At 40.0% G+C, this 27,704-nt stretch overlaps 1 protein-coding gene across 3 annotated transcripts in view; it reads left to right on the top strand.

Annotated features, from left to right (window-relative positions):
* Positions 1-27,704, top strand: part of ERBB4 (erb-b2 receptor tyrosine kinase 4) — a 1,322,334-nt gene that overhangs the window by 913,826 nt on the left and 380,804 nt on the right. For all 3 annotated transcript variants that reach the window (XM_053698789.1, XM_053698786.1, XM_053698787.1), the window contains exon 5: positions 23,165-23,230. In XM_053698789.1, coding sequence (XP_053554764.1) covers positions 23,165-23,230 — 66 coding nt within the window. The remainder of the gene's footprint in view (positions 1-23,164; positions 23,231-27,704) is intronic.

Genomic DNA, 27,704 nt, shown 5'->3' with positions numbered 1-27,704 from the left:
ACTCTCTTGTTAGTTGGTGGGGGGGATTGTAAAAGAGTCAAAAAAATAGGGGCATGGTCAGATATGGTGATATCAGTGATTTTGGCATCTGTGACCAACAGTTCCAGAGACTCAGAGGTGAGGAATAGATCAATTCGGGACAAAGTATTATGCGATCTAGAGGCACATGTATAGTCCCTACCTGTGGGGTTACGTCGTCTCCAAATGTCTTGCACACCCAGTGAAGTGTGGAAGGTGTCAAATACTCTAAGGGGAAATACTGTCATGACCCCTTTAGTCATGGTGGGGGCAGAGCTAGTCAGATCTCTGAACCTATCCAGAGCTGGGTTAGACGTCAGGTTAAAGTCTCCGGCAACAATGATTTTAGTATCTAGAAATTTAGCTAAAGAGGTAGTTAGTGTGCGCCAGAATGTGGGTGCTCTTTGATTAGGGCCATACATATTGCATCCCAATACCAATCACCTTGCCATTTTAATGTAATAATGATGAATCTCCCCTCAGGATCTATTATTAATTCATCTTTCTGATATTCTAGGTCTTTACGGATGAGTATCACCACTCCCCTGCTAGAGTTATTATAGGGGGCACTAAGGACTTCTGAAATCCATCTAGCCTTTAATTTATCATGTTCTAGGGCATTAAGGTGAGTCTCTTGGAGAAACATAATATGGGCTTGAGTTTTTTTAAGATATGTCAAAATAGTTTTCCTTTTAATGGGAGAATTAATTCCCCCCACATTCCAGGAAATAATTTTTAATGCCATCTAAGACCTGCTAAGTATGGAGTCTGAAAGTAAGGTGAGCAACCCTTACACATCCTTTTAGAGAAAAATATAGGGGGATGACTATCCTGATATCCCTCACTATTGTCAGAGTCATGGTATGTAGCCAAGTGTAGCAATAAATACAATAACCAGTGAAATAATATCATAAAAACAATGAACAGTGCATAAACAGTACAATTCAACACAATACAATACCATTCCATGGCAATCTTTTTAGAGAAAAATATAGGGGGATGACTATCCTGATATCCCTTGCTATTGTCAGAGTCATGGTATGTAGCCAGGTGCAGCAATAAATACAACAACCAGTTAAATAACATCATAAAAGCAATGAACAGTGCATAAACAGTACAATTCAACATAATACATTACCAGTCCATGTTACATTCTTCTTGCGCCATCATTTCGGGCCTTTTGGTTAAGAATGTCAGTCCTAACTTGCAGTTTGAAGAGGACCAGTCCCCAAGCAGATTCATCCAGGAGAATCGTCTCTAGATGGAGAAGAAGGAGCAGGCAGGTCAGTTTCCTGATCCAAAAAGTCCTGCACTTCTTCTGGCGAGTCAAATAACTTGAATCCTTTTGTGGTGCGTAGTTTTAGACGAGCTGGGAACATCAAGATGGCTTGGCATTTTTCTTTATGCAGTGAGCTGCACAAAGGGGCAAACGCTTTTCTTTTCTTTGCGACTTCTGAGGAGTAATCTTGAAAGATATATAGTCTTTTATCATCATAAAGCAGCATCTGAGTCTTCCTGTTAGCTCTGAGAAGATAGATTTTAGATTGGAAGTTTAAATACGTTATCATCACTCCTCTGGGAGGTGTGTTTTTACCAGTTCCAGCTGGCCTGTCGCCTCCGATACGGTGGGCTCTCTCTGCCTTTAGTGGTAAGTGTTCCGCCGGAACTTTCAACAAGCTGGGAAGTGAATGCTCGGCAAAGTAGAGCAGCTCTGAGGGGCGAACAGTCTCTGGTAGCCCCACCAACCTGACGTTGTTCCTACGGGAACGTTTTTCCAAATCGTCAACTTTTTGATGGACATATATGTTCTGCTGAATCAAAACTTTAATCTGGGTTGCTGAGGAATTATGACTATCCTCTAGGTCAGAAATTTTCTGTTCCGCACCTGCCAGTCTAGAGTTGAATTGTTTCACCTCAGTTGTCAGGGTGTCCATACCCTTCTGCAGATTGTCCAGTTTAGACAAAAGTAAAGAGTTGAGTTGTTGTTCTCCAACTGCAGATCCTGTGTCTGTATGGGGAGGTAGTAGCTTTATAGGCGAGGCAGCTGAAACAGAGTCAGGAGGTGGTTTGGCTTTCTTGTCCTGCTGAGCCTTGCTTCTGTTAGACATTTTTAAAGTAGTTAGGTATTTGTCCATACAGATTCACAAATTGTACACAGCATTAATAAATTGCTCAAATGAAAACCTAAGACAGTTCGCATGTAGGTGTGCAAAGCCCAAGCTTAGGGCAGTTGTATCCAAGTCTCCTCTGCAGTGAGATTGCAGCAGGAGAAGTAAATGAGCGAGTCTCCTCAAATGCTGGCCTGTGAAATGTTTGCCAGGCCCAGCAAGAAAACATATATAACTTATCTGCTCCCCTCCTTATCTTTATGCAGTACAGACTGGCAAAGGTGGGTCTTTATAGGCTAGAGTATAACTCAGGCTGTGTATGCTTATATCTGAGTGAATCTGAGCAAATCACCCTGGGTAAAACAGGGGGATCAACGCTGTTCAGCAGACAAGACTAATACATGATTTATAAGAGGTTGTTAACGTGCCTCCTCAGACATATAAATGGACTTGACGTAGTGTTAGACTGTTCCCAAAAATCTGAGGGCACCTTAGAAAGGTCGGCTGTCACCAGTACTGCACTTTAGGGCACTTATAGCGAGTAGTTAAAAAAGGTTTTCTACGTCGCCCAGTTAGCTGTTAAGGCGATTTAACAAAGTCACAGCGCTACAGCTTTTGTTAGAGGGTGTTTCTACCTCCTCCTATATAGTGATGGCACAATAGAGAGTTATTGCGTTCCCACTTGTTATCCCTTGCACTTATGAGGCTATGCACTTACTGTAACTGCGTAGCAAGCAGTGGCAAAATGGCGGCGTTCCCGCCCAGTAGGATCCCAGAGTGTTGCAGCTTCTCATGAGCGATGGGTCGTGTGTCTCTCTTAGGTGAGTGCCCGTGCTGGTCTTGCAGTGGTGTATCTTAGAAGAGCTGTTTCTGCCACAGTCGCGGCGCGGCCTTGCCGCCAAGAGTGTCGGTATGTCCCGGTGGGGAGTAGATGTCTCTGACTCCCTGCGTGTTAGTGTCCAGACAGGGTAGTATGGTCTCCTGTCAAGGTATTGTCGCTTTTGGGGCTAAATTAAGAGCAGATTTTTGGGGTTCTGGAGCCGTAGGATCGGAGCTCCTAGTCCCCGCAACCGCTCTCTATGCCCGCCCACCGGAAGTCATTATTATTATTCATTTTTTTTATCAACTTTACCTTTTTATTTATTTTGTTACATTACATTTATACTTACTGTCACAGCCCTACAAGGAGGAGGAGGCCTTTACAGGAAGCTTTATTTTAGCCTGATGTCATAAAACTTCTAGACTAGTGATTAGACTAAATAACAGGGAGTCAGATTTGCTCATGCTCAGAACTGACAGAATAAAAACTTGTGTTTTGAAAATTCTTTGCTCTCATTACACTGGAGACAGAGCTACACTGAGAATTCCTAAGTGCTAATTTTTGTAGGAAAGAATCTGTTTCTTTTTATATTCATTTTGATTTAACATATTTGTTTTTACTAAAGGAACATTGATTTAAAATCCCTTTAAATCAAAGAATGAACTTCAGTGAGTCTTTCTATTTGGATAATCAAGTACCATGACTGACTAAGAGAAAGAAGGTGAAGCCCTTTTGCCGGACAATACACTCACCAGAGAGAGGTTCATTCTCATTTATGATAATTAGATATTAGTTCTGCAGCAAAATGCATTTTATCTTACCACCTATACAGAGGAGAAAAGGAAAGAAAGTAGATTTATTTACACCACTGCTCCCACTGATCATATATGTCCTGTGATTTAGTCATACAAGTGAAAATGTGTTTATTTGATTTCTTTCTCTTTTTTCTATATCTATTGATCATGAACTGAGATATAAACATATTTATATGTTAAATTGCACATTTGTAAATGTTACATTTGATATTTAAATACTTATTATTTTTAACTATAATGTTGTGGTACTTTTTTGCTTTAGTTTTAAGTATATCCTTTATTGAGTTCACCTTTAAACCCTATATTGTTAGCTGCCATTTCTTCTCCCAGTTGGATCGATCCTTTTACCTGGTCTTTTTCCATCTGTTTGTCCCTTTACCACTTGTAAAATGAAAAGCTCTCATAAACACAATGCTTAACTCCCTCTTTCTGTAAACCAATATTCTTCTAAATCAAATTTGTATTAAATTTGTGCTAAATTAGCAATATATTGGTCAACAATTAAGTGAGTAATTCTTATTGAAAATACAAAGTAAACACATAAAAAATATCCTGTACTGAAAGGGTAAAGATCAGCATTTCCTTTCCTTTTATAATTCCACAGTAGAAAGGTTTGTGCCATTATAAACAGCTAATAGCAGAAACTGACGCGTGAGATTAACCCTCTTGAATAAGTAAACTATCAGGAGAAAGCTTATTTAAAAGTAGTGCACCCCCCAACTGCTTCCAAAATTGCAAAGTAACAGCAATAATTCTTGCAAGTCTCTCCCAGCTGGCGAACCATTAAATCAAGGAGGAATTGTTGGTCAGTCTGGCCTCAGTCCTACTTAATTATGGCCTTTAGAGGTAATGTACTTTTGTGTATGTGTTGGTTGCTGTAGCTTTCCGTTTGCTGCCCCATGCCTTGGCAGAGGCGTGAGATATACAGAATTTGTACGCATCTTGGACAAATTAAATTTGGTGTTCTTGTGAAACGGCAGGAGTGGTCAAATGTGAGGAATAGAAAAGAAATCATAATAAGAGGAGAGGAATAAAAATCAGGATTTGTTCAGCTGTTGGTGAGGGAATTTAAAGGCAGCTAGTGGAACTAGTGTAACGTTAAGGCCAGAATTCAAAGGATAAAGAGCCTTGTAATCCTTGTGGACAGACATAAAAACAGGGCTAGATCTCCATATAGAGTCACACTGTAACAACAGAGTCACAACAGAACAGCATCTCTGCCACTACAGAGTGCAACTTGCAAACAAATTTAAGTTGCAAGAAAAAATATATTGGTTTCTGTTCAGTGGCAGTCATGACTGTGCAGCGAAGACAAATAAAGGGATGGGAAAGTCAAAATTAAACTTGCATGATTCTGCTAGCGCATGTAATGTAAAGACACTTTTAAATTCACTTGTATTTTCAAATGTGCTTTGTTCTCTTGGTATCCCTTGTTGAAAAGGAATACACACATATCCTATACTAGTAGGAGCTAGTTGCTGATGGGTGCCTGCATACATTTGTCTCCTGTGATTGGCTAACTAGATGTGTTCAGCTAGCCGCCAGTAGTGCAAAGCTGTTCTTTCAGCAAAGGATAACAAGAGAATGAAGCAAATTTGATAATAAAAGTAAAGTGTAAAGTTGTTTAAATTTGTATGATCTATCCAAATCATGAACGAAAATTGTGGGGTTTCCTGTTCCTTTAACCTCAATAAGAATTGCAAACATGTTGCTGCAGTCATGGCTGCTGAAATGCTGCATTATTTCTCTTTGGGTTTAGTCAAACCAGTCTTTCAGATTGAAATGATAGTTAGTTCTCCCCTCCAAAAAATGAAGACGATCAAACAACTCTCTGCATTAAGGTGATGGTAAACTCTAATGTTTTTTGCTAGTATTTACCATTACTAAAAATAAAGGTGATCTTCATTCATCAGTTTAAAAAAAACCCCACTGATAAATATGTACCATTTTTTTAGCCGCAGCTTTAGTGCTATCCTAAGCGCCTCTGCCTGCCCATGGAACAGCTCAGTTTTTCAATGAAGTGATATTTTCACCACTTAGCCAATAGCCGTGCTTGCCCTTTGGCATTATGCCGTAGGCTAGCATGGCTATTGGCTAAGAGATGGAAACATCACCTCATTGAAAAACTGAGCTGTGCCATGGGCAGCCAAAATCGCAGCAAAATAAAGGTACCTATTCATCAGTTGTTTTTTTTAAAAGAAGCCTTTATTTTTAATGATGGTAAATCCTAGCATTTTTAAAGTTAACCTCAACATTATAATAAAATCTAACCAATACTGACTTCCCCTCAATCACTATTAATGGCACATGAAACCCAAAAATATTCTTTCATGATTCAGAGAGCATACATTGTTAAACAACTTTCCAATTTACCTCTATGATCAATTTTGCTTTGTTCTTTCTGTATCCTTTATTGAAGGAGCAGCAATGCACTATTGGGAGATAGCTGAACATCTCACGTCAGAGAGACACACATTTTGCTGTTATAATCCTAAACCTCTCCGGAAGTTATGTTTGCCAGACCATAAAACTATAGAATATGTTAGGGGTTTAGACATAAATTATATTATTAGTCTGTAATAGGAGGATTTGCATTATATTAGTTAAGTAAACCTTCCTATAAAATGTCTTATGAAATAACACAGTTGCTGTATATTAAGGGCTTGATTTATCAAGCTAAGGAGAAAAGGGGCGTGCATATTTGCCCCTGTCTGCCCCAGTTCGCCTCTGGTGGGCAGCAATCCGCTGCCAGAATTTAAGATTGCACACGAGCGCTATTTTGCGCTCACATACAATCCCGCCCCCTGCCCGTGCACAGCCAATCGTGCATGGGCAGGAGCTGTCAAACTCCCCGGTCGGACGACCGGAGATTGAAAGTCTGCACCTAAGAGGTGGAGAAGAGTTAGGAAAGCAGCGGTCTAATGATCGCTACTTGATAAATACTGACTGCAGTTGTAGGCAGGCGAAGGGCTTTAATTCACATCCTCGCTGTATCCTTTTCATGCCCACTGTAAGTATTTAAAAACTGCTCCTCTGCCAGCACATTCCACGTGCACGCACTATTCACACTCCCAATGAAATATTACTTAGTCCTACTTTGCCTGTTTCTGGGGGAGATGCATTAAGCTGCAGTGTCTAATAACATTAATGCTTGACAATCACCAGACTATTTATCATTAATATCTTTCTGTATAATAAAACTCATGCATTACCCATAAAACAAATTTGCATACACCAATACGTGATAACTTAAGTATAATTATTGCTTGTAAAATTGCAAGTGCTTAAAATTGTAGCGATTAGTATAATTACATAGTGATAAACATTGTTAGTGTTAATCAATGACAGCATTTATAAGATTATCTTTACAGGTGATTTTACAAGTTCAGGGGATATAAGTCATGTGGGATTTATAACCATTCATTTAATGATACTTAGGGGAATATTACCATTAGGCAATAATGATTACACCATTTGTAATCACAGTTTAAAAGGTTGATATGTTTCAATAGGTTACCATCTGATTATCCTACACATTTTCTTTTCAACACGAGGGTTTAAGGTCTAAAGTCTATAAATGTTATTTTGAATGCTATCCAATCCATCCTAAATGCCTCTGTCAGGCTGATCCACCTTTCCTGTCGCTCTGTATCTGCTGCACCTCTCTGTGAGTCCCTTCATTGGCTCCCCATTCACAGCAGAATCAAATTCAAAATTCTCACCCTTACATACAAAACTCTCACCAACGCCGCTCCCCTCTACCTATCCTCTCTAATACACAAGTATACTCCAGCCCGTCCACTAAGATCCAACAACGATCTGCTCCTTGCATCTTCAACTATCACCTCCTCTCATGCTAGACTGCAGGACTTCTGTCGTGCAGCACCTACCCTCTGGAACACTCCCCGTGCTGTCAGGCTTTGCCCTAATCTTTCTTCCTTTAAATGTTCCCTGAAGACTTTTCTGTTCAGGGAAGCCTACCACCCAACTCAATAATAAATTAATTTAACTTACCTAACATTTCCCTCATCTAACTCTGTATTAACATCTTTCTAAATCTTGCAGTCCTCACCTCCTGTTTCTCAACCTCCTACCCTTATAGATTGTAAATTCCCATGGGAATAGGGCCCTCAATCCCTCCTGTATGTGTTTGTAAATTTTGTCCTGTATCTTACAAGTCTTGTATTGTTTTATTTAAATGAATTGTATCCATGGACAGCGCTGCGGAATATGTTGGCGCTTAATAAATAAAGTATAATAATAATAATAATAATGCTAACTGGAACCAACCAGTAGGTAGTACATATACACATAATACTACCACCAATTTTATTATTACACTGTTGGACACATAAGGGATTAAATGCCATATCATCCTCTGTGGTAAGAATTATCATAACTTATCTATTTACCTTCTCAAGTTTAATGTAAACTTTTAACTTCATTTCTAACATAGAAATAAACACACAGACAACTTCTTGGTTAGAAAACCCGTAGGTCACGTTTATTGTGGCAACACAGGAACGACCAGCACGAATAAACATGGACCAGGGGGGCGGCAATCAGGTACTAGCTAATGCGTAGTAACCCATGCTAACAAGATGGGCAGTACCAGGGCGCAGGAGAGGAAGCAGAGCGTAGCTCAATACTGGAAAGGCTTAGGGAGTTCTCAGCTTTGAATCACATGGGCAGGGAACACCTTTGGCCGGAAGTAGCCGTCACTCTACCTCGATCACATCCTGCCCCCGGACACTATCCACCCATCACGAGATCGCCCACATATTCAGGGCCACTCTCGCCACCACCCAAACTCACACAAATAGGAGTAGGGACTGTCTTAGGTCTTCAATAAACAGGTCCATGTCATGGTCTGAAATATGTACCCCAATGCCTCGGTAGAGGCTCCGGTCAGCCGCCGTAATGGTTTTGTGCTCCACAACAAAGCCCCTAAGCTGAAACATCAATTTCCTCACATCCCTATTGAGCTTTTTTCTGCCCTAAAACACAGCCCTATGGCTGGCCATATGACGCCATGTCAACCTGGGAATAATGTTTGACCATCCCATTCTCACACCAGGCATCCAAGCTTTGAAGGTGCGCAGGTCCGACTGGATCACCGCACTCAAATCCCATCCGGGAATTGAGCCAAGATCGTTTCCACCTAAGTGGAGGATTAAAACGTGGGGTTTCTCCCAACGTTTCATGGCATCTTGCAGTAATCCAGGCAGATCTGCCCAGCAAAGGCCTCTCCTTCCTAGCCACCTAACAACCACCCTAGATGATGAGAACCCCAGTTGCTGTCCTCCAGGTCGAGTAGAAGCTCGGATGGCTGCCCAGTGCACGAACGAGTGCCCCACAATCCAGGCACAGAGCGGACCACTGCTAGGCCCTGCAATAGAAACAAGTGTTAGTTTCATACCACAACAGTGAAAACATCACAACATAAACACACCATAATTCTTAGCAGTGGGATAAAAGGGGTCTCACATATAATTGATATCTCCTAGATTTCCACCTCCCCAATGCCATCATACGATCAGCAGACAAATCTAAAGCCGCCGCTGTCATAGCAGCTCCAACCCTAAATGAGTGAGGAGCTATGGTATTGGGATTTAACCCCGCATTTTCTGCAGCCCATCCCAGGACCCTCCGGAATTGGAATCTTGTAAGAGGGGTACCGTCCTGGTGAATTTGGCGAACCAAAAACGTCTTGGAAGAGTCCGTCAGAGTGAACAATTTACAGAAAAAGGATACCGCTGCCATCTGTGCTGTCACCACCCCCTTTTTTACCTGCTTAGTTCTAAGCTCCGCAAGCCATCGGAACAACCATTCTTGCTCACCTGCACAGGAAGGAAATCCCTGAACATAGAAGAAGAATACCCATTCTTCCCAATACCTCACATAAGTGGAAGGTGCAAGGGACGCCTTCAGTAGTGGAATCAGAGACTGCCATCCAGTGCCACCTGCCAAAGGAAAGGAGGACAGGGAACACCATGAGTCGCAGCGTTAGGAGCAAACTTCCTAAAATTTTCCCATTGGAAATGAGAAAGCGCATCAGCTATAATATTAGCAACCCCAGGGACTTGCCTAGCCTGAAACTCAATGTTCCGCTTAAGGCACCCCAAGACCAGAATCCTAAAATATCTAACCACTGCTGGGGATGACGGTGAGAGTCCATTGATGGCAAAGACCACACTCATATTGTCCGTTCAAAAAACCACGGAACTGTTCTTAAGTTCATCTCCCCAGATCTCCAATGCCACCAGAATGGGGAAGAGCTGCGCGGACGTCTGAGGTTTCCGCTAAATGCAAACCCCATTGAATTCCCTAAGGAACTGATCCCAAACCTGGAGATCGTCCTTCATGTCTTTGTTAACCTTAATTCTTGCCTTAGGGGAGGTCACCCCCAGCAACAGTCGCTCCATTCTTTTTAGAAAAATTTTCCCCATAGGGATGACTCGACCTGCAAAGTTGAGCAGACCCAACAGGGATTGCAGCTCTTTTAACGTGCAAAAACCTGCCGAAGCAAGTCTTCTCACTTCCTAAAGCATCTTCTGGACTTTATCTGCCAGAAGTCTGCATTCCTCGGCTACAGAGTCAATTTCTATCTCTAAGAATGTAAGACATGAACAAGGGCCCTCCGTTTTGTCCTCTGCCAAGGGAACACCAAATTTAGTAATTAACAGTCTCATGGTGTGCAGAAGTAACTCACATTCCCTGGAGCCCTGTCTGCCCACCAATAAAAAATCATCCAGATAGTGAGCAATTCTATCCTCCCCCGCCACGTCGGTGACAGACCAATGTAAGAAGGATCTATAGGAAAATACTCTAGTGACCGTGTACGTCACTATAGTACTTGTAAAAGGCGCCTAGGATCACGGGTAAAATTCCTTAAAATATAATATAAAATGTAAAGTATATAGTGTGATGTAATACTATATTATGTTGGTAAGATGGTAATAACCCAATAGATAAAAATATAAAATTATAAAATTAAAGGATATGTATATAACAATAAGAAGAAAATATGTAAAAATATAAACTAGTATTCAACAAACCATATATGTATAAATATACAAACTAGTAATCCAAAGGATGATGAATTGTAATAAGGCAGTCCTTTATTTTGATACTAGATTGTCCCAAAGGATGTCACTCTCATACAGTAGGCTGCTCCTCTAGGGTGTCGTGCCGTCAACACAGGTCCAGAGAATCTAAACAAATCAGAATAGAGGGCGCCACATAGTGCAGATCATAAGGTAATTCAGATGTAAATACAGGAATGGTAGAAGAATCCTACTCACAAAGTGTAAAGCACAGATGTGCAATACCAGCAGTCCGGAACCACACCTCGTCCGGTAGACCAGTAGGTAGAAACGGAATCCTCGTCTCGCCAGGGAGAGTCCAGAGAAACCACAGAAGAGTTCTGTACGGTGATGGTCAGTCCCACAAGTCCTAAGGCCTGGGGAGAGAATCCAAAGCTCCAAATGGAAGGATGGTTCCCAAGTGTGGGAAATGATAGTCGGCAGCAAATAGAGGGTTAATATTCTAATTGTTAAAAATTTATTAAAATGATAAAAACAACAGCAACGCGTTTCTCAGTGTTACACACTGTTTCATCAGGCTAATGTAAGAAGGAGCTGAAAGCCTCAAAATAGGCACAGGAAATTGAACACCCCATGGGTAAACAACGGTCGACATAGTACGATCCGTTGAAAAAACATCCCATGAGTTAAAAAGAAGATGGGTAAATCGGCAGCAGCCGGAAGGCAGACTCTATATCAAGTTTTGCCAGCAAGGCACCTTGACCCGACCTCCGACCCACCCTTAGGGCATCATCAAATGACTGATAATGAACCGTGCTCAATTCCTGCGGGATGACGTCATTGACTGACCTGCCTTTCGCGTAGGAAAGGTGTTGAATCATCCTGAACTTCCCTGGGTCTTTCTTTGGCACGACCCCTAAAGGAGAAATAACCAATCCCGGTATTGGCTTTACCCTAAATGGTCCAGCCATCCTACCCAGAGAAACTTCCTTACCCAATTTCTCCTTTAATGCCTCTGGAAACTGGTAAGCTGATTTCAGGTACCTGCGGCCCGCAGAACCCTTTACCTTACCTTTTACCGGAATAATTAAACCTTCCTGGAGACCCAACTCCAGCAAGGCAGCCGCATCCCTGTCTGGGTACAGCGCGAGCCAAGGTCTAATTGCGGCCACCCTGAGCGGGGTGCTCGCTCTTACCGACAACAGGGCCACGTGATCCAGCCCTATCCTGTTTATTGCTTTTCTTGACGCAATCTGCGGCTGGGTGAGGTCCCCCGCAGTTGCGGCATGCGTGCCGAAAGGAACATGCATTTCCCAGTGCGCAGTGCTTATCCTGAAATTTCCAACAGACCCCGGCGGGGCGTCTGCGAAACTAGCAGAGCGGACCTGGTGTGATTCTGCTGGAGGAGCAGAAGTCCCCGGGAACTTCTCAGGACTCAGCCGGGCCAAAAGCTGCATCTCCACACATCCAAAGTCAAGAAGAGGGTTACCTACCATCTTCCTGCGGAATTCTTCATCATAATCCCGCCAGGCTCCATCACGATAATTTTCCTCAATGATTTTCATATTCTCCATATTTTTTAATATGGCTAAACACTGATCGGGCCACTTTTAAAAAAAAACAAGAAGCGTAAATCCTGAAAAAACGTCGCCACTCGTGGAACGTGAGAGGGCGCTGGTATTTCTTTGGCCCAGTCCCATCTTCGGCTCTTTTGACATACTTCCCCTCTTGAATGCGCCAAACCGTCTTAGTTTTAAGATGTTGGTGCAGATCATAAAATGACCAGTATTGTGTATCGCCGTGGAGTGCAACCTTGCGGTTAGCAGGTCCACACGCCTCACAGACTCTGGATCTGGGTTGGGGTGCTCTATCAGACTTCTCAGAGGTAACAGGTTCTGAAGATCTTTGCAACCCCTTTCTAGCAGACTTTCTTTCCTCAGTCAACCACCTAAGCATTTTGTACATGCGCTTATGACTCATAGCATTTAAAACCAACTCTTTGTCATTCTCTGACCCAGAATCATCTGAGGATGACGTGAAACCCCTGAACCCCACTGAAACTGAGGACTCACAGGTTTGCAACCCCATCCTAGGCGGTATCGCCACCATGCCCGAAGTCGATGGACACTCATCCTCCAACACCATGGAATCTGCACCGCTATCAGTTCCTCTCTCCATGCCACTTCTGGAATCACCAGTAGTTGCCATGTCGCTATCCTGAAAAACAGAATGCAAGAGAGGAGTACCACGCAGGGGAAGCTCAGCTCTCCCCTTCCCCTGCTCACATACTGCTTTCCACCCCCCCTGAGGCACTCTGGGACCACATGGGCGCTTACCACGCCCCTCTCCCACATGCACACTCTGCTCTTCCTCAGAGAAATCCTCAATATCCTCACTAAAGTGTACCGTCTTAGGGGCCTGGGCAGGGACCTTCTTGCGACTTCTAGTTGGCGCTAATTCCATATCTAGACTATGAAATTGTGATGTGGTACCCTGCCTAGCAGCTGACCTAGTAACTACCTTCCTAGCAGTGGGCAGCACCGCGGTCGTGCACTGAGGCCTACTACCTCTATCATCACATTCCATCACATCCATGCTGACATCATCCGTGGCAATCGCCGCGCCCGTGGAATCATAATCCACATTATCACCTTCCATCCTACACATACTGGGCCTAATAGGTGTCTCGGCACCTTTATTTTTGCCCGCTGAGGCCTTAGCCCCTGACCGCGCGCTAGCGGTTTTATTAGCCCCCTTATCCTGATCACCTGAACCAAGTTCGGTTCCATATGGCCTCTTATAACTCACATATTGCTCCTTTGCTGCTCCATTGCCCCCTTTTGCTATTGCCTTAAGCCCCCGAGCACTCTGAGCACCTTTAGCCCCCATCGCCCCTGTAGGCCTAACCCCCGGAGCCAAAGTTGCCCCCCGCGGCACTCCTTTCTTACCTGCAGCCCCGCATGGGGAACTCGATGCACTCCTCTTTGCGGCCGGGCGTCGAATGGAGGAACTGGAAGTGACGTCACCGGAAGTACCGCCGCTGGAGGACCCGAGACCAGAAGTCGACGCAGAGAAGGCCAAAGCCGCCGGAGGAGCCTGCGCAAAACCGATCGACCGACTATGGACTATGTGGGACCCACCCGGAGCCCCGGACATCGCCGACACCAGCATTTGGAAGAGGGACACCACAATGGATTCTTGGGACAAGTCCGCGGAAGGCCCAGGTAAGGCCAAGTTGCTCCCACTATACCCACCAACTATAGAAGAGACATTACAGGGCCATGAGGGACCGGGATTGACCTGGGGAGGGCCCGGAAAAATCACGGATGGACCGGGAGGGACACTGGGGGGACCAGGGGCCAAACTAGAAGGGCCGGCCACCACATCGCTACGAGAAGGCCCAATATAGACTGCATGGCCCACAGGCTCAGACGCCACATCAGAGGGGCCTACATTGACTCCCCATCCACCCTCCTGGTTAATGACATCTAACAGGGCCTGATCAGAGATCTCAGGCACAGTCGTAGTACTACCACCCTCACTAGGCTCACCCTGGGGAGGGACATGGGAAGGAGAAAATAAAGAGGTTTGACCCACCGTTTCAGGGGATAGTGCGATCCATTCCTCAGCTTCATCACTCTCCTCTACGACTTCTCTCTCTCTGTAGATTCCTCCCTAGCCTCCATGATTCGCTTTGGAGGTACTTTAGATCTCCTTGAACGCTTCATCTGAAAACTTTGAAGAAACCAGCAGGAAGAGGACTTGTACTTACTGTACAGGGCTTAAAAAGGTAAGCTAGAACCACTCCTCTCTATCTGCAACATTGTTTCACACACACAAACCAGAGCACTCCCACTCCTCCGTCTTGGCCTTAACCCTTATGTGCATTCCAGGCAATTTGCTTTACATTTCCTTATTGCTGTAACTTATAAGGACATGGGACATGAGCGTTATTGTTGTTCATGCAAGATCATGTTCAAAATTCATTCAATCACCTATCTTTTCCAGCCTTTTACAAACAGGCATTGCTTCCATTCATTTATATAGTGGTGTTAAAGGGATACGAAAGTCAAAATAACATTTGAATGATTCAGATAGAGCATGTCATTTTTAGTCACCTTTAAATTTACTTCTATTTTTGAATGCTTCGTTCTCTTGGTATCCCTTGTTGAAAAAGAATATGCACATATCCTACACTTGTGCAAGCTAGCTGCATATTGGTGCCTGCACACATTCGTTTCTTGTGATTGGCTAACTAAATGTGTTCAGCTAGCTGCCAGTAGTACAATGCTGTTCCTTCAGCAAAGGATAACAAGAGAATGAAGCAAATTTGATAATAGAAGCAAATTTGAAAGTTGTTTAAAATTGTATGTACTACACAAATCATGAAAGAAAATGTTGGGGTTTCCTTTCCTTTTAAGTGCCTTTTTAAAAGATATCTCACACTGCGCAAACAGGAACTGCTAGCAACGTGGAAAAAACAATAATTAGAGCCTGAACGGATAAGAAGCACGCTTGCAAAATGAGTTCTCTAAATGGGTGTAACTGTTAAATTTTCACATTTTTGTTTTGTTATGTTTAAGTAGTCTTTCTGTATAGAACACAATTTATCACAGCAATCTCACAGACCCAAATTAGTTGCTGACCATAAGCATTCTGGGACTCTCTTAAGGATTCATCCACATATTTCAGCAAACCTTGAGACAGAACTTGGAATTTTTAAAAGACAGGATTGCCCATGTCAAGTGTCTAATTTTGCGATTGTGTCTCACTATTCAAACCTGACAAGGTTGTCTTGTTTTTCTTTTTCTGTTATTTCCCATGAGCTTTTTCAGTTTTCTTTTGTGTATATATTTGTAGTGGACTGTTACAGAGGGAGTATTATTTTGTTTGTTTGTTTGTTTTGTCAAGTTTTGGTGATGCCGGTATCCTCAACAGTGGAACTCAGTCACTCATGGAGAGAAGTAAAAGAAATAGTATAGTCAAAATTAAACTTTCATGATTCAGATAAAGAATGCCATTTTAAGCAATTTTCTAATTTACTCCTATTATCAATTTTACTTTGTTCTCTTGGAATCTTTATTTTAATAAGCTGGAATGTCAGCTTAGAAGGCGGCCCATTTTTGGTTCAGAGGCTGAGTAGCGCTTGCTGATTGGTGTCTAAATGTAGCCATCCAATCGGCAAGTGCTACCCAGGTTCTGAACCAAAAATCGGCCAGCTCCTAAGCTTACTTTCCAGCTTTTTTAAATGAAGATACCAAGAGAATGAAGAAAAATTGACAACAGGGGGTTGAATTATCAAGCTCCGAATGAGCTTGATGCCCCTGTTTCCGCGCAAGCCTTCAGGCTCACCGGAAACAGCAGTTATGAAGACCACTGCTCCATAACTGGTCCGTTGCCTTTGCCCCCTGCTAGCGGCCGTGAATCTGCAGGGGATGGCATTGCACATGTAGTTCTGGTGCACTGCTTGCGCAATGTTAAATGCTGACAGCGTACGCTGTCAGCATTCAGCGATGTCTGTCGGACATGATACGCTACAGCGTATCATGTCGGACAGACATTGATAAATTGGCCTCTAGGAGTAAATTAGAAAGTTGCTTTAATTTGCATTCTCTTTCTGAATCATAAAAGTTTACTAGACTATCCCTTTAACATTTGCAAGATAGAAGAAGCTGCACTGATTTCAGTAGAGCTCAACTAACCGCAAACAGAATTTCAATACATCAGAAAACACTTTTCAAACAGCTTTTTTTAAAGATGTTTGGATTTCTCTTAGCCACTAGCTTTGACTTGAAAATCTATATTGGTCTGTGTTGAGAAGCATATTAATGGGGATATTTATTAAGTATGTACTGTTATCTTGGTTTAACAAAGTTTAAATTGTAAGTCTAATCACACATATAAACTATGCTACTTGTTATTAACTAAAATACTAATATCAGAATTTTCATTTATAATTGGAATGAACTGCTTGGTCCTTAAATAAAATGTTAAATGTAAAACTGCTCATAATTAAATTATTGAAGTAAAAATACTTAGGATAGTGATAGAGTTAACCTATACTACTAAGGGATGAAATGCATTGATTAGCTCACACAAACACACACACATTGAAATGGTATTGGCCACTTGTAAATGTTACTGCTATATTTTTGTAACTACACATTCTTGGCAATGTTCTCATGGAAGATTTTTTTGTCCGAGCAATATTCAATCATTAAAATGGAATCTTCTTAACATAATTTCAAAAGGATTAAATAGACATTTAAATATGAATAGCTACACTATGCATTCACAAAATGAATGATGCAATAACAATATTAGTTATTAGATTATGATTTACCGATACGATACAATTTTTGTGTGTCTCAGTTCTCTGTTATGAATTCACCATCTCCATGTGCAAATTATAGATGATAAATATGTGGAGTTGTGGCTAAATATGTGGAGTTGTGTTATTTAAACTAATAAACATCATGGTTTATTCACATTGAGTTAATCTTTGTGTTTTTGTAAATATTAGATCTGTACATATGAACATGGGTAAACACATTTTGTAGAAAACTATTAGATGCTGTGTGGGAATCTCAGTGGAATAAAGCAGCCTGTCCATTGTTGTGGCACAATAAATCACTGTAACCCCAGGGCCATAATGCACAAGGCTGTTGCTGTCAGAGTGTATTCACTGTGTAGCAGAGCTCTATATGATGTGAACATTCACAAAATGCAAGTGGGGAGATGCTGTACTGAGTTCCATTGTTTGATGATTAACCCTATAACCAAACTAGCGATCAGAACGGCAACCAAGAGGCAAAACCTATTCTATTCTCTTTTTTTAACCATGGCTGAAGAAAGGTATAAGGAAATGAACACACAGCATTATATTAGTAACATAATACAAGGAAGGCAGAATGTCGCCCCCCACAGGATATAACTAGCCAGCTCTTGCCCACAATCGGTTAATACTCAATAGTGCTATAAATGTTATGTTCACTGTAACACAATACAATATCTGCTAAATATAGATGAGATTTTTCCAAAATTTGTTTTTATTCTAAAAAAAACCCAAACACTTTTATATTTTGTAAAAGAAATGTTTGCCAGTAGAACAATGAAATTCTAGTTCAGTGGCATAGAGAATCCTTATTATTACCGTGGGCTAGGAATGAACCTTGAGGAGTCTAACATGAGAGGAATTGCAGTGAGATGTCCCTCTTTGTGCTTGGCATATGACTCCCAGGACAACTATACCATGGGACAGTCCAGTGAAAATAGGCCAGTTGGCATACATGTTATTACATACATTGCTATTATTTTATTAGAGAGCATGTTTTAAACAGTTCCTGGGGACCTTTGTTTAGCGTATAAAATAATGTCACCCAAATAAAATATATACCAGAAGAATGTGTAATGCTTTAACATAGTAACATAGTAGATGAGGTTGAAAAAGGACAGAAGTCCATCAATTTCAACCTATACAAATCTTAATATACTTACAATAAAAGCTCCAGTTGATCTTAAATTAATCCAATTAAAAAGGTGACCCATTTAACACCAGCAATCATATCCATGAATTCTGTTTCTAGCCAGAAATGTATCTAAACCATTTTAAATGTTTCTAAGGTATTGGCAATTACTACCTCCGTAGGTAATTAGTTCCACAGTGAAAAAACATTTACGTTGCTGGACATGAAATCTCCTCTCCAGCCTTAAATTGTGACCTCTTGTCACAAACAATTTTCTTGGAATAAACAGAGCTTCCACAATCTCTGTATATGGGCCTTGAATATATTTATATATAGTAATCATGTCACCTCTCAAGTGCCTTTTTTCTAGAGAAAAACAGGCCCAGTTTGGCTAATCTTTCCTCATAGCTTAAATTCCCCTTCCCCTTATTATTTTTGTGGCCCTTCTCTGAACTATTTTCTGGAAAGGCTACCAATCATAACCTATCAGGGTGAGTGGATTAGTGGACCCATAAGACCTCCATTCTCAACAGTAATTGTTATACTATGGAGCCCTTCACTATAGAATGGAGAGATGAGTAAATATTGGTGAAACGTAAGGCCCTCTTTAGCATATTGAGTGGGGACAAGGTTCTCAAAAAGAGTCTTCTGAACCTCTAGAGCAGCATTGGCAGCTGGAATGTAAGATTGCATGAGCAATCACTTGTGCAAACACTTCCCCTGCACCCCAGCATGGCTTGACTGACTTTAGGCCCTGTTTATCATATTGAGTGTGGACAAGGTTCTCAGAAATAGAACCTGTCCATATGGCTTCTGAAGTTCTCAGCTTCTGGAGTAGCATTAGCAGCTGGAATTTTAGATTGCACAAGCAATTACTTATCGTGCAAACCCTTTCCCTCGTGCATGGCTTGTCAGTCATCCCCAACAAATGAGTCTGGGTTGTCTGTCATCTGCAACCTCTGAAGTTGCAGTCATGTTAAGAAGCAGTGGTGTTTCTTAAAGGGCATGAAACTCCATTTTTTTATTTCATCATTCAGAGTATGCAGTTTAAGTTCAGGAGCATGCACATGCACTATATGGCAGTAGTTTTGCAAAAATGTTATCCATTTGTAAGAGCACTAAATGGCAGCACTATTTTCTGCTATGTAGTGCTCCAGACGTCTACCTAGGTATCTCTTCAACACAGAATACCATGGGAACAAAGCAAATCTGATAACAGAAGTAAACTGGAAACGTTTTTATAAAAAAATTGTATGCTCTGAATCCGAAAAGAAAACTTTTGGGTTTCATATTCTTTAAAGTGATGGTAAACTTAGCAAATGTCAATAACTGCTTATGACATAAAGTATTGTGAAAGCTGTAGTCGCTATATTTTTAAAAAATATAATATTGCATTATTTAGATATCTACTTACTTTATATTAGACTCTGGCATAGATACGCTCTGCCCCGCTTCTACTTCCTTGCTCCGTATTGAAAGAACTGTGGGCATCCGTATCTTCAATATTGATAATGCGCATGCATTGCCTGTATGCTAAGAAGCAGCATGACGTCGTTAACGCATGCGCAAAAGATGCAGTTTTTTTTCTCTTAGTGATACATGCCAAAATGCTACGAATATGATTGGTGAAGGGAAAAAAACGTCCTAAAAAACAAAAACGTCTAAGTGTCAGGGCTGCCGGAGCTTGCGATTGAAAAGGAGCTGTTTAAAATCAAATACTGAAGTCAGCTTGCAAATTTAAACTACTATTATTTTTTAATTTTGCATCAGATGGTAAAGAGTACTCCTTGTGAATTTACCATCACTTTAACTTTCCACTGCAGCCCCAAAGCTGGTTACTGAGATTCATAAAAAGGTGCCTTTAATAGTTCTGTGCTAGCAATAGTGCAGGGATAAATGGTTCTGCTGGCACAGAGCATTTTATTATTGCTCATGCTGATTTCCCTTTGACATAACTTCACTAGCACATTTCATTCTTTTGATATTCATTCTCAAAACTGTCTCAAGAAGGTGTTCCTGGCTATCTAAAGAGAGGTACAAGTGTACCTGATGTTTTCCTGAACAGTCATTCCTAATCCCTTTTGTTATAAATCAATTTAGACTCATTAGCTTTCAGCAATGGGCTCCAGGAGTTTCCTAATAATAATTATCATTATTACTGATTAAAGTTATATTATTTGTACCAGATGGAGCCACCCCCACACCTCTCCCCCTCCGCTCCCTCCACCCCACCCCGTTAGACAGAAATGATTTTGCATTTTGTTGCCATAATGGGTTTATGATCGAAATAAACAGATGGCCCAGTGACAGGAAATTATACACTGCTAAAATCGCTTTAACACCACGCGAGAATGCTACCTGCAGGCAACTTAACCCCTGTGCTGCCACATTGCTACCTAAGCACACTTTGTTTACAGGAGCTTTGTAGTCCCCTCTGGCAACTGAGAGGTAATAATATTAAAGTGCCCTTTAGGAAATGCTTTGCAAATCTATATATTGATTCTGCCATGAATATCATTGCATAAAAATGATGGTGTCTTTTTCTCTGTAAACATGAAATTTTAAAATCAATTAACCTTTTTAATTTTGTGACGTTAGTTAGGAACATTATTCTCAATCAGTTTCTATCATAGCTATGAAAAAGTGGCAGAAAAGCAATGCTATATTTTAAGTTAAAGGGACATTTTATTGCAATAAAATGTCATGCTCTAATTCATTAAAGGATGTCATTTTTGCAACAACGACCATAGATAATTCTGTTAAACAAATATATTGATGTAGAGTCAGTAATGCATTAAAGAGCATATAGTTTTTGATTAGAACATCCCTTTAAATTAAAGTGAATGTAAATTTTGATGCTAAAGTGCCCGGTTTTTAAAACTTTGATTAACAACAGGGGCACTTTAATTCATAAAAATTTACATTTCACTCCTGTTGTGACAAAAAACTTACCTTTTAAACTTCACAGCAGCTCCAGCTTTCTCCGGTCTCACAAGCCATTTCTGATGTCAGAAATGATTGATAGGTCATTCTCCAATCACAGCTTCCCCCCCGGGGGATTCAGTGTCTGATTCACTGCTGTGATTGGAGGAAGCCGATGCCTCATTTTAGACCCAGGAAGAGGCTTTGAAACAGGTGGAGGAAGCTGGAGCTGCTGTGAAGATTAAAAGGTAAGTTTTTTTTTCACAACAGGAGTGAAATGAAAATTTTTATGAATTAAAGTGCCCCTGTTTTTAATCAAAGTTTTAAAAACCGGGCACTTTAGCATCAAAATTTACATTCACTTTAAGGCTGTTTCAGTTGGTATTGTAATTAACAGGAATTGCATGATTACACACCTGATACTCACGTACTAATTGCATACTGTGGTGCTGTATTTGTCGATATTGGCCTTCATCATTATCAAAACTGTTAAGTTGTGATTTACATTGTATTTGTTTTAAGCTTAAAATAACCTCTCAAGAACTCCACATTCCATATTCCATTTGTAAACTTAACAAAGATGCAAAAGCAAAAAGCTTCATGCACCTGTTTTTTCTACCACTTGTTAAGTTTATGACTGCAATAGGATCTGGTCTAATGTGGAAGAAGGGGATTTCAATAAGCTGGGGATTCTGGTGACCCCATTTGTTTTTGTAGGAAGCATTTATCATCTCACTGTGTCATTTTACATCCGGTTTCTACCTCTGTTAGTTAACCTGGGAAACTAGAGAGATGCCATTTCTCGGGGGCAGAAGGTAGATTTACTCACCCTAGCCATGAAAAAGTTACAAACTCTAAACAATACATTTCCAAGCTACTACAATAGTTGTGGGGGGAAACTATAGCCCAAATCATATCAAACTGAAATGTACGGGACATTAAAGGGAGAGTCAACTCAAAATGTTTTATTGTTTTAAAAGACAGATAATCCCTTTATTACCCATTCCCCAGTTTTGCATAAACCAAAACAGTTATATTAGTATACTTTTTACCTCTGTGATTACTTTGTATCTAAGCATCTTCTGACAGCCCCCTGATCACATGACTCTTTATTTCTTATCTATTGACTTGCATTTTCGTGCTGTGTTGTGCAGAACCCACAGGCGTGAGCACAGTGTTATCTATATGGCCCACATGAACTTGCAGTCTCCTATTGGGAAATGCAAATAAAAAGCATGTGCTTAGAGGCTGTCTATAGTGGCTTAGAAACAGGCAGAAATTTAGAGGTTTAAAGGTTATAAAGTATATAAATATATCAATGTTGGTTGTGCAAATCTGGGGAATGGATAGTAAAGGCGTTATCTATCTTTTTAAACAATAACAATTTTAGTGTTGACTGCCCCTTTAAAATAAAATAAAAACTAAGCTAGTGTTTATCACCAGAGCATTTTTTTTTTACTATCTGCACCATAACAGTTTTTTTTTCTGCTTGAATCAGGTAAGAAAAAAAGTCAACTTACCCCTTTCTTGCTCCCAGCCAACTGCCAGTATTGACCCATAATCCATATCAACTATGATCAGGCTGCACGTTTTATGAATACTTTTCATTTTAATGAGTTTAGTAAAATGATGGATTTACTTCATGAAGCACCGTCGGCAACATAATATAATCTTTATAGTTTTGTTTGTTAGGATTGATCTAATTCCCCTTTTTATAACCTTTTTCATCCAGGACTCTATTCCATGGGTTCTCTACCCTTAGTGATGAGTGGATTCTGCCAGCTGCACTATAGTTTATAATATAAATCTATTACTAATAACATAGTTTAATAATGGGATATTGATCGGACACTGATCATTCATTGGGGCTTTGTGTAACACATTAGTGCTGTGCGTGTTCCCTAGTCATAGAACACCTTTGTCATCTCTTCTCTTGGAAGGGACTTTAATGCTATGTCTCTTCTTGCAGGTGGGAAGTGTCTAAAGTCGTGTAATGGACGCTGCTGGGGACCATCAGAACACAAATGCCAGAGATGTGAGTACCTTAGGAGATAATATACCAAGCAATAGACAAGCAAAATGGTCTTGCAGAGAGTAGGGCTATAAATAACTCTGGTACTAATTCATGTGCCTGTGTGCTGCTGTATACAGGCAATTTCTGATGTACAGTGCAGGGAGATAATGCTGCGTAACAAGAAATTCTGTGTTGACCAGGACAGTCCAACCTTTTAAAATCAGGGGCCGCATTAGAATTTGTTTTCACTTGCAGGGTCAGTAGACTGATTATAGAAATTCTATTTACTGAAGCAAAAATGTGTACTTTTATAAAAGGGTAGGCATTGTCATACACTTGTCACAGACTAAGATTTTTTTGCTGGTCTTTTAAATTAAGTGGATAAGTAACTTTTCCTCTGATGACTATTAGAGACATGAAAGTTCAAATTAAACATTTATTATTCAGATAGAGCATTACTTTTTAAAGGGATATAAAACCCAAATATTTTCCTTTGTGATTCAGACAGAGCATGCCAATTTTTTTTTTTTTTAATTTTCAATTTACTTCTATTATCAAATTTGCTTTGTGTTGAAGAGATACCTAGGTATTTGTCTGGAGCACTACATGATTGGAAATAGTGCTACCACCTAGTGCTCTAGCAAATGGATAACGTTCTTGCAGAACTAATGTGTCCAAAAGAACAGTCCGATTAGCTTCACCTTTCAAGTGGCGGTCAGACGCCTTGTCCCTCTCTGCGACATGCACACAAAGTCTCCGATCTCCACCGCACGTTTCAACTGCTAGAATGCAGATTTTTCAAGGAGGATCATCCTCCTTGAAAGTTGTTTAAAATCTGAATCATGCAAGAAAAAAAAATTGGGTTTCATATTCCTTTAAACCAATTTTAAATGAATTTCTATTATCAAATTTACTTTGTTCTCTTGGTATACTTTGTTCAAAAGTATATGTACATATCCTCAGCAGCAGAAGTGCACTAATGCGAGCTAGCTATTGATTGGTGGTTACACACACAATATGTATCTTGTCATTGGCTCACAAGATGTGTTCAGCTAGTTCCCAACAGTGCATTGCTGTCATGAGGCTGATTTTAACTTTGTGTTTAATTTGTTTTCCTGGGTTAAACACATAGTTATATGCTAGCAATAGTTATAAATAATAAAATACCCTAACATATTAAAGCATTTTCTTTTTACCCTTTAATGTCTTTTTTTATCTTTTGGCTGATGAGTAGATTATAAGTTTACTGCCCTTTTTATTAATAAATAGACTTCAAACACCTTTTGTAAATAGTTTTGAAACTGTGGCAAAGTTTCATGTAAACATAGTTTCAGAAACATATATATTGATACTGTAAATAAATAAGGAATATGCTATTTTAGGTAAACAGTTTTGTTGCCACAGGCAGGGAGAGGTAGGAGACCTAGTATAGTATAGGCAGGTTTTGAAACCAGACTTTCGTTGGGAAACCCTGGTGTAACTGATGCTTCTTGTGATTTGATATTCATCAATAAGGAACTTCGAGGTGCCCTCTCAGATTTAGAAGAAAACTAATATACAATAATTGGCTGCCAGGGATGACATTAGTTTATTGGTGTGCAAAGGATTTCAGCCCTTTGCAGATACAATGGTTTCCTTTAAAGGGACACTAAACCCAAAATGTTTTTTTTCATGATTCAGGTAGAGAATAAAATTTTAAACAAAAACCCAATTTACTTCTATTATCTAATTTGCTTAATTCTTTACATATCCTTTGTTGAAGAAATAGCAATGCACATGGGTGAGTCAATTACACAAGGCATATATGTGCAGCCACCAATCAGCAGCTTCTGAGCCTATCTAGATATGCTTTTCAGCAAAATATATCAAGAGAATGAAGCAAACTAGACAATAGAAATAAATTAGAAAGTTGTTTAAAATTACGTGCTCTTTCTAAATCATGAAAGAAAAAATGTGGGTTTTATGTTCCTTTAAGTGTCAGAGTGTCAAATATTTAAGAAACCAAAGTCTGAGAGATCTGTTTGATTCACATTCTGAGGCAGGATTGGTTGATCTGCAGGGTTTGGTCGATCTCAGGTTTCTTTAAGAACATACAGGACATACAGAGAAGAAGGAACAGTGTGATTGAGTTTACATTTTAAGAAATGTCATACACTTAGCTACAACTCTGACATTGTATGTGACAGATGAATGCAGAGTAGATTTTTTGTACAGCCTTTCTTGGTAGGCAAACTTGTTCTCAGAAATGTGTATACTTTATGTGTAACAAGGGGTTTCTACTGCAGTTTGCTGGGGTAAGTGTTTTAAGTAGTTAGTTTTTATTAGTGCTGTAGTGTTTATTAGGCTGTCTATCAACCCCCCTTGTTTTCTTCATTTTAACTTAGTACAACTAAGCTCAGTATATGGTAGCTGCTTATATGTGCATTGTTTTTGTATATGTTTTTGTGTGTTTGTGTATGTATGCATGTGAGAGTTTGTACATGTATATGTGTGTATGTATGCATGTGAGAGTTTGTACATGTATATGTGTGTATGTATGCATGTGAGAGTTTGTACATGTATATGTGTGTATGTATGCATGTGCGTGTGTATATGTGTGTATGTATGCATGTGAGAGTTTGTACATGTATATGTGTGTATGTATGCATGTGAGAGTTTGTACATGTATATGTGTGTATGTATGCATGTGAGAGTTTGTACATGTATATGTGTGTATGTATGCATGTGAGAGTTTGTACATGTATATGTGTGTATGTATGCATGTGAGAGTTTGTACATGTATATGTGTGTATGTATGCATGTGAGAGTTTGTATATGTGTGTATGTATGCATGTGAGAGTTTGTACATGTATATGTGTGTATGTATGCATGTGAGAGTTTGTACATGTATATGTGTGTATGTATGCATGTGAGAGTTTGTACATGTATATGTGTGTATGTATGCATGTGAGAGTTTGTACATGTATATGTGTGTATGTATGCATGTGAGAGTTTATACATGTATATGTGTGTATGTATGCATGTGCGTGTGTATATGTGTGTATGTATGCATGTGAGAGTTTGTACATGTATATGTGTGTATGTATGCATGTGAGAATTTGTACATGTATATGTGTGTATGTATGCATGTGAGAGTTTGTACATGTATATGTGTGTATGTATGCATGTGCGTGTGTATATGTGTGTATGTATGCATGTGAGAGTTTGTACATGTATATGTGTGTATGTATGCATGTGAGAGTTTGTACATGTATATGCGTGTATGTATGCATGTGCGTGTGTATATGTGTGTATGTATGCATGTGTGTGTGTGTATATATATATATATATATATATATATATATATATATATATATATATATATATATATATATATGTGTGTGTGTGTGTGTGTGTGTGTGTTTGTGTATATAAGGTTTAACCACAAATACAAATCAATATAAGCAAAATGATATTTCCTTAGATAATGTATAATGTCCTTAAAACATATTAAAGGAAGTAATTCTCACAAAATGCTTTCTGATACCACTGTATATACTGAGATGGTGACATTTATCTAAGTCGGAAAATAGAATACATATTTCAATGTCAGGCTACTTCTGAAAATCATATTGTGCAATGACTCTCTTTAACATCTCCGGCAGTTTTGATATCAGTTTTGCTGGTACTTCTCTGAGACCTGGAACAGGCATCCTCCTAAACAAGGCCTTTTTTGCCACTTTGAGGTGAGAAGTTTTCAGCTCTTTTTATGGACAATTTTTTGTTCCACTATCCTCACATTTTGTATTACACAAATAAGTCGATTTTAATCTATTAAATGTTACGTTTTTAGAAACGGCTGCACCCCTAAACTCCCCTTCTAAGCTTCTCACTATATTTGTGTAACTGTTCTTTGTAATGTTTTTTTGATGTGATTAGAGACACTTTTTTGTTTTGCAAAACACTGCCAAAGCTTTGAGGACGCAGTAATCATTCTAGCGTAAACCGCGATTGCGCTCATGCATTCACGTTTACTTTTGAATTGTAATATGAGCTCTAAACCCATTCTCAAACTCCTGAAATATACCCCTTTTCGCTTGCGCGTACTTGTTAGCGAGCCACTCGTAATCTGGCTCAGAATCTACATTTGTTGTTGGGGTTTATGACACTGAGACACAACTCTATATATCAGGGACAGATGGACAGTGCACCCAGTGAGTTTTAGTTACACCCGTGACCTCTGGTTTGTGGATAGTGACTTGTCCCACAAGCATCAAAACAGGAAGCAATTTTTAGCAGAACAAAATTATTGTTAAAATGCCCTTTTTTGAAACAACAACAAAAAAATACATTAGTGCACTTATGTTAGGAATAGAGTTTACAACAAATTATTTATGGCACATTTTATAATAGGCAATTCCCTAATACAGCCTGTATAGCACAACAAAGTTGGAAGTAAAAGCCACTTGAAAAAAAAAAAAGCTAAGCAAAGAGCTGTAAGTAATGCAGACAATTG

This window comes from Bombina bombina, chromosome 1 (assembly GCF_027579735.1).
Source record: "Bombina bombina isolate aBomBom1 chromosome 1, aBomBom1.pri, whole genome shotgun sequence".
Classification (NCBI taxonomy): Eukaryota; Metazoa; Chordata; class Amphibia; order Anura; family Bombinatoridae; genus Bombina; species Bombina bombina.
Note: the sequence above shows the minus strand (reverse complement) of the source record. Positions and strands in the feature narration are given on the sequence as shown.